The sequence below is a fragment of the Actinia tenebrosa genome, unplaced genomic scaffold (assembly GCF_029948245.1).
Source record: "Actinia tenebrosa isolate PJP-AT-01 unplaced genomic scaffold, QUT_ActTen_1.0 PGA_scaffold3__52_contigs__length_22856419, whole genome shotgun sequence".
Taxonomy (NCBI): domain Eukaryota; kingdom Metazoa; phylum Cnidaria; class Anthozoa; order Actiniaria; family Actiniidae; genus Actinia; species Actinia tenebrosa.
Genome location: NW_028292580.1, coordinates 12192765 through 12201161, shown reverse-complemented (window position 1 = coordinate 12201161; position 8397 = coordinate 12192765). Strand labels below are relative to the sequence as shown.

General features: G+C 38.1%; 2 protein-coding genes across 2 annotated transcripts; one reads left to right on the top strand and one right to left on the bottom strand.

The window, feature by feature from the left end:
- The first annotated feature begins 114 nt into the window (after positions 1-114).
- On the top strand, positions 115-3921 carry LOC116290963 (exonuclease 3'-5' domain-containing protein 2). The gene is made up of 4 exons (XM_031698087.2): positions 115-746; positions 1375-2006; positions 2408-2719; positions 2807-3921. Exons 1-4 carry the CDS (start codon positions 175-177, stop codon positions 3193-3195), a joined length of 1905 nt encoding a protein of 634 aa, XP_031553947.2. The 5' UTR covers positions 115-174; the 3' UTR covers positions 3196-3921.
- Positions 3922-4221: 300 nt separating this feature from the next.
- On the bottom strand, positions 4222-6567 carry LOC116290964 (dehydrogenase/reductase SDR family member 6). The gene is made up of 2 exons (XM_031698088.2): positions 6139-6567; positions 4222-5798 (listed from the first exon to the last, which is right to left on the bottom strand). Exons 1-2 carry the CDS (start codon positions 6527-6529, stop codon positions 5425-5427), a joined length of 765 nt encoding a protein of 254 aa, XP_031553948.1. The 5' UTR covers positions 6530-6567; the 3' UTR covers positions 4222-5424.
- Positions 6568-8397: the final 1830 nt, after the last annotated feature.

Genomic DNA, 8397 nt, shown 5'->3' with positions numbered 1-8397 from the left:
TTTCATTTCTAAATTTTTGAAAAACGATAGTATTAATATTCTTTCGTCTGGGGTTCCTGTGTACCTCATCCCCAACATTTGGTGAAAGGAACACAATCAGATACCTTGGTTTTCAAAATGGCGGATTGATGTAGAGTTTCAACTTCAATTGACCGAATTTTTGACTCATTGCAGATGAAGTTAGCAACGATATATGATATAATCCCTCCATGGTTTGCTGCAGTCTTTACTGCCGTGATGACAGTGGTTTTATTCAAGGTTTCTCGAAGATTTTTCCCAATTGTTCCTAAAATAGAAGGCTTCTGGGAATTCTGGCCATGGCGTCGCAAAAAAGTGCCTAAATTCGCTAAAGTATACGTCCTTCAAGATGCCAATGAATGTGACCGTATTCTCCAAGCCTACAAAAATGAATACCCATTGCCGCTTAATTTTCTAGGGCTGGACTGTGAATGGGTGAATCAAAAAGGAATCGAATCCCATCCTGCTGCTTTGTTACAGATTGCTACACCTTTGAATGACTGCTTCTTGATCCGCTTGTACAAGATGAGGGGTTCTTTCCCTGTAACGTTGAAGGAGATCCTTGAAGACAGGAATATTTTGAAATTTGGTGTTGGTATACAAGATGATGCTAAGAAACTGAATGGGACATATGGGTTGGATGTTAGTGGGTGTGTGGATTTGAGGCACGTGACCCTGCGCTGTCAATCATATCAAGGATCAAAGCCTGATGAACAAAATTTAAAGGGGTGAGTACTAGCTCAGTCCTCAGAGGTCTGGTCAGTTCTGAACATGTGTATATTGACCACCGTTCTTAAAAGTGCACTTGATACTTTAACTTTAAAGGCATTTGTAAAAAGGAAGATGGCCATCCCCTTCCTTCTACCATGGGGTATATAGTATTGGAGTTCCAAAGGGAATGTAGTAAACTGAGAAGAGTACAGTGTTTTGTGAAAGAATTTATTAGGAGGTAGAGATGTGAATTGCACCCTCTGAAGATCAGTTATTTTCTTAATCTATTAGCATGTAAGAAATTTAATACCTCATTAGTAGGCAGAGCCAGAAACAGGTGCATAGGCAAGGGGGCCAGCACCCCCCCCCCCCCCCACCTGGCCTCATGCCCCTCCTCCACACCTCATGCCCCCCCCTCCTCACCTGATATGCAGCAAAATAGCAGCTTTTTAGAATTCATATGGCGTTTTCATTTCTTTAAATTTAAATAAAATGTAAAAGGTACTGCCTGCTTGTTTTGGTTTCACTCAAATAAAATGGCAGGTTTTTTTAAATTGGACCTCCCCCTTCAGAAAATCCTGGCTACCTCCCTTAGAATTGCTTCAAATGGTAATTTGATATCTTTTTTCTAATTGTCTTCTGTAGACCTTCGAAGATGGGACTTGATGCACTTTGTAAACGATACCTTGGTGTCCAGATGGACAAATCATGGAGAGTCAGATGTAGCAACTGGGAAGCTGATAGCCTATCTGGTAGACAAATTGAATATGCAGCTCATGATGCCATTGTTGCTGTGCACATATTTTTAACTCTAGCAAAGCTTAAAAGTTATAACAAGGAGAGAGAACTACCATTAATGGATGAACAAGGAAAGAATAGTGACAGTAAACAGAATGTCCAAAGTAATAAAAACCTTTGTTTTGATTCAGAAGAAGGTTCAAAAGTTACTCTATCATTAAACAAGTATGAAGTTGAACCAAAGAAAGGGTATGTTACTGGTGTGGCTGAGATGCTATCGGATTCTGTATTTTGCCAGAGAGCTATATCTTTGTGTAAAGGAATCGTGGATTTAGGATTTAAAAGCAAATTCCTAAAGAATCCATCTAGCATAAGGAAGGAAGGATTCTTGAATAAAGGTACAAAGAATCCTTACAAAACTGGCACACCACAGAGGAAGAGCCCTTTATATACTAATTGTCAGCTGGTGGCTCCAGATGGGGAAAGGCTATGTATACTAGACCGTAAGAAAGCTGAATGGTATTTGGACAAAGAGATAGGTGAGTTCAAGTAACTAGGCTTAAGATTTGGTTGTAAGTAATACTGTAAAACAAAAGGCATTCATCAGCTAAAGTATTTATTTATTACAGATGTAATCAATTTCTGTAGCTTGTAGTGACCAGCTGGGACACTAAAGGGAGTAAAACTAAATGTTTTAAGGGCCATGGCCCTGACAGTAGTGAACGTGCGTGGTAGCAAAACGACCAGTATTCCTGCAGGCCATATAGGCCCAAACTCTCTATCTGCAGATCTCAAGTCCATTGGAACTACATTCCTTTCTTCCCGAACATTGATCTTATAATGATAATGTGTCTAATTATAATGATTTAATAAATGATAATAATAATATGAGATAAATATCAAAATTGATACAATGAAATATAATATTTTTTCATTGTAGGTGAATTGATTTCTGAAGATCCTTATACAGTCAGACTTAAATTTGAACCCTCTGCCCGTCCTGTGAAAGATGACGACTACTATTTGACGTTCAAGGATAATATCTGTGTTGTGTGTGGAAAAAGTGACAGCTATGTGCGTAAGAACATTGTCCCCCACGAGTATCGCAGGTACTTTCCAGACTGTTTGAAGGATCACCATTCACATGACGTCGTCCTGATGTGCCCAGAATGTCATAGATTGTCTTCAATTTTTGATGAGCAGCTACGACAACAACTGGCCAAAAAATATGATGCTCCTCTGGGGAATAAAGGTGGGTTAAAGTGCACTTGACCCCTAATAATACTCAAAGTGAAATTTAGTTGAATGTTGGAATAAAATACATGATTCCTTTTGTCAGAACTTGCCAAGTTTATTCAAGATCCTGTAAGAATGAAGGTACGTTCTGCTGCCAAAGCTTTGATGCATGCTGCCAACAAGCTTCCTAAAGAAAGAGAAGAAGAGCTCCAACAAGTTTTGAAGGATTACTACAGGACAGAGGAACTCACTCCAGAATTTATAAAAGATGCATCTGTAATGGAAGTCCAGAAAGAAAATGTCAATTTCAAGTCGCACGGAGAAGTCGTTATCAATCAAGTCACTGAACAGAAAAAGTTACTAGAGTTTGAGAAGATGTGGAGGGTTCATTTTCTAGAGACTCTCAACCCACAGTTTTTGCCCAAATTGTGGTCTGTAGAACATCGATTTGATAAAATGAAGGATGCTCTTGAAAAGCTGGATTTGCAGTAGTTTGTACAGCTTGGACCACGTTTTTGGCTAGTGAGATTCTTGTGGTCATGATTGTGGATATAGCTAATAGAAAAAACTAATAGGAAATTAAAATATAGTAAGTTTTATTCAATTACAAGATTTTTAGAACTGGACTTCAAAACATTCATAGAAAATATAGCATATAGTAAGATGCCTGGATGTTACTAAGACGTGAGGAATTTTTTTGATATCATCCAACCTCCTTCCATACGAATATCTTTACCAGTGATGAGGCTTGAATCATCAGAAGCCAAGAACACAACAAGGGATGCAATTTTTTCTCCAGTGTTCTCCCATTTTACACAATCTGTCATTCCTTCAAAGTATCATTTCGTTATTTATGTCAGAAATGAACTATGTATGAAATTATGTTAAAGACAAAGAAAAGGTGTAATGATTATATGACTGACTACGTAACCTCAATAAACAATAGTCTAACAAATAAGTCTATAACAATACATCAATTAATAAAGTAGGCAGGCAGTTTGAGGCAGAGAACCGATGAAATAAGCCTCAAAAACTGAAGAGAACAGAGGAGTCAGCTTTGAAGAACGGGAACAGAATAACAGAAGGATTCAAAAGTGCAAAGAAGATGAGAAAACAAAGACAGTATTAAAAAAGAACATTATTAATTTTATTAAGTTAGAAGAAATAAGAATTTGTTTCTTTTTTGTTTTTTGTTTCGTAAGTTGAATTATTATTTAGTTAAGGTTAGATTTTCATACCCTGGTCCCAGAGGCTCGACGATTTTTCTCCCGGCCACGTATAAAAGTATACGTGGCCGGGAGAAAAATCGTCGAGCCTCTGGGACCAGGGTAAGATTTTCAATAATTTAAGATTAAAGACTTTTAAAGTGTATCTGCTTGAGATTCGCATCTTGACAGTTGAATTTCTAAACATCAGGGCCCGGTTGTACGAAGAATGGATAGCGCTATCTGGAGGACAAATCCTTATCCAGTGGATAAGCGGATGCTGTTATCCAATAAATGTATCCACTCCACCCTATTTATCAAATAAAGAATTTTATTCTCAAGACAATGATGTGATCTAAAATCAGAAAATATTATGCCTAGATGAATTCTGGTCTATTGTGATCAGAAATAGGAAAGCGTTAGGTCAAAAAGATGAAAAATATTGTCTATGGCACATTGCATGACTCACCAGCTGCTCACACTTGGCTGTTTACATAGATCATGATAGATATTGTATTGGCAACGTTCCTAGCTACAGTCATAGTAAGACCAGCATCTACACTAGCCATGTTCAGCTCAATGTCCAGTAGCGTAATATGACTAAAAGAAATATCACGTTTTCCTCGAAGGTTCTGGCATAAAACAAATGCTGAAATACCATTCTCCATTTTAAATCCTCACTAAATGGTCAGGGCATTCTGGATTTTCGATTCACAAGTTGAATTTTACATTTAAAGTTCAGGCTAACGCACATGAGGCAAAGAATACATAATGAAACACGTGATATATCTTTTAGTCTAAATGTACATGTAAATTTGTAAATGTGTAAATGTCTTTTTTTGGTGGACAGCGTTAATGACATTGACTGTATATATATCTCACCAACAAAAAGCAAAAAGATATCAATGAAAAGTGAAGGCCGTCATTAGTCATTTGATAAGGGCTTTCAAATCATGGCACTTAAGCAATACTTTTCACAGATGAAGTTTTGTCTACAGGACACTTCACTGTATGAAATAAAATTCTAACCAAGCCTTATCCATGATTTTGGTACATGTTAATCATAAAGATACTTTATCCAATTTTTATGTCTGCATAGGATCATAACTCAACAACTTCCACCCCCCTCCCCCTGACCCCTGTGTTTAACATGATAATTTTTGTTTGTATAATTATTAATGACTTTAAAATTAAACTTGCTTATTGTCTTTTTTAATAATAACAACTAATAGCCTGAGTTAATCAAATATTAAGTTTTATTTAAAATAGATTTTCATTTTTAGAACTGCCCTTTAAAACTCCAAAGGAAATATAGCATATGGAATTTCTGGATATTAGGGACCGACCGTTTATTGTTGTATTGTTGGGGGGGGGGGGGGAGGAGAAAAGCCACTCTGTGGAATCCCCTGTTATTCCCATTTATTATTATTTTATTTATTTTTATTTTAACTTAAAATTGTACCCCCTCTCCCTTATGATATTATAAACAATCAGTCCCTAACCAAGGTATGTGGAATTATTTTGATAACATCCAACCACCATCGATTCGGATATCTTGGCCAGTGATAAGGCTTGAATCATCAGAAGCTAAAAACACAACAAGGGATGCAACTTCTTCTGGTTTCCCAAACCTTCCCATTGCTTGCCTAGAAATGTAGCCTTCCAAGGCCTTCTTGGGATCAGGGGCTGAATCAATCCTTGATTGCAAAGAAGGAGTATGAATGGTGCAAGGGCAAATAGCATTACAGCGAATCCCCTTAGTGATGAAGTCCGCAGCAAGTGCTTTAGTAAATCCAATCACAGCCCCTTTGGAGGCTGAATAACTGAATCTGTTTGGGACCCCCATGACACTTGATGCAGCAGAAGACATATTGATAATGGAGCCAGAACCTATAATAGTATAAAGAGTTTGGATATCGTCAGGATTATTATAATATTAATAAACCCTGGGAAAGGGGGACTACCATACATCAACTATATGGAGAATGCCCTGGGGCCCCGGGGGGAATGCATCGTTAGATTTAACGTCAACAGTCCCCCCCCCCCCCCCCCCTATCCCAAGCCATTGGCATCACATGGAGACCAGACTAGGTTCATACTCTGAACAAAAATCTAAATCCCTGCATAGCTAATATTATTTTAGACTCTACAAAATCTAGGCTAACAGCTAACTATGACCTAGGGTATAAGTATTCGAAATAGCCTACGATAAGAAACAAGTGCACTTCACCTTTTTCTAACATTTTGGGCAAGACTTCCTTTGTCAGCCTGAACATTGACTTGACATTAACATCAAAAGTAAGGTCCCATTCTTTCTCAGTGCACTCTAAAATATTCCCTCCAAAGACTATTCCAGCACAATTAAAGAGAACATCGATGCTCTCCAAGCCTGAAACGAGCTTCTTAATCGCCTCATCGTCGGTCACGTCAAGTACGCTTGTCTGGATATTTCCAGGGTGTATTTCAAGCTCTTTCAGTTTCTCTGCATTGATGTCTGTAGCGATGACTTTGGCGCCTTCCTCTGCGCACTTGATAGCAGAAGCATGGCCAATGCCTTGAGCAGCAGCAGTTATAAGAACTGTTTTACCAGAAAGTTTACCTTCTGTTTTTGTCGAAGCCATTTTGATGCTCTTCAAGTGGAAATCACCTGACTACAAAACAACATGACGTCACGTCTGTAACCCAAGCTCGTCCCCAGGGCCCTCTCACGTTCAAGAGAGAAGACCCTGGCGTTGGCTGGACACGTGACAAAGCGACACCCAGAATTCGGGTGTTTTAAATAAATGCCGTAGAAATATCTGGAAGTATACAGGCGCATGTTGCCAAACATACATTGGCAACTAAGAAAACATTGAAACTGGCTGACTATTCAAATGAACCAGAGTTTTCAACAGTTCTTCGTCGAGTGCAATTTGCACATCTTAATCAAATTAATGTCCTTTTGAGCATAGTTAGTTTTGAGTGGTATGATCTTCGGTAAAACTCGCTACTCCGCACTCCAGCACACGCTTCAGAGGGACGCCTTCTGTTGGTGTAATTTCTAAAATTTTTCCCCCAAGGATTTTCCTCTTTAGCTAGATTTCAATTTGATGCATTTGGGTAGAAAGGAATAGGTTGCTCAAAAATAGAATGTTTCACTATTTATATTCTCTACTTTCACATCCCCATAATACTTTGCGTCTTTTTGTATACAAAAATAAAATGAAGAAGTAAAAAACAGAAAAACACAGAAGCTTGAAGACGTTTAAGGTAAATTTTAAACATTTTTTCGTAAGTCAATACATTTTCTGTAAGACCAAAACTCTTGATGATCTGTACACGCAAAGATAACTTGGAATAAACTAATAATTAGTATTGTACAGATAAAAGCAGGTATAGTATAAATTCAATTAAGAAACATTTCAATTTGGGACAGTTTTTTGATTGGTTACCCCCCAAAGATGCAAGGCATTATGGGGATGTGAAAGCAGAAAATAGTATTATTAAAAAAAAAAAAAAAAAAAGGAAAACAGGAGCAAAAGCGGTGAGTAGGTATAATTTTTAGGTCACCCATCCAAGTGTTAACCCTCCTCAGAAGAGCTTGACTCAGTATAGTTGAACAACAACGCATTTATCCACTGGACCACGGTTCCAGGTGAATCAGCATAACAATAGCCGTGAAAACAATGCACCGAATAGACTAGGCTTTTTAACGTTATATTTTCAACCGATTCCGTGCGTGGCAGAGATGCAAGGGATTAGCCTATATGGTCTGGGGGCCGGCTGGTCTCTCCCCTGATGCTTTGGCTAGAACATTTTCTTGCGTAATTCGTACACCCAAGGGCAGAAGGATTTAATCGCCGTCAGGTCCGAAGTCCATACGCCGCCTCAGCTCTGCGGATGTCTCGGGGGTATGGCACAGTGGAATCGTTTTTTTTTTTTTTTTTTTTTTTTTTTTTTATATCTCTTTTGGTGGGTTCGAATCCCGTAGTCCACATAAAATTTTTCTTTTTCTTTTAATCCATTTATTTTTTATTAGATTTAAATCTTCAACAATAAGGCAATCTTTTAAAGAGGGAAAAAATATTTATTCCTATTCGGATTGCTTATAAGCCGCGGTATAAGTTCGATCAGACGTTATCAGTCATATAAGCAACATCGATCCGCGAAAAGTAGACCTATGGTTTCCTATCTTTCCTGGCAAAGTTTACTGACAAGAACATTTATTGCACTTAGCTTGGATCATCATATGCCCGCAAAGGACTGGTGGGTGGTGCCGTTGGTGATTCTGACAGAGAACATTGGGATATTTGATCTTGTTGCGTCATGGCGCAAGATCCTGTATTGACAAGTAATTAATGGGACATTCATGAAAAGGCAGAACCTGCAAATCATGTAGAGAACACCTTAAGGGAGAAGATCGTCTTAGACAAGTTAAACGAAATCATTATTTTCTGTGAAACATTAACATCCCTTTTTTTTTTTGTTGTTGGCTAAATTGCAACGAGGC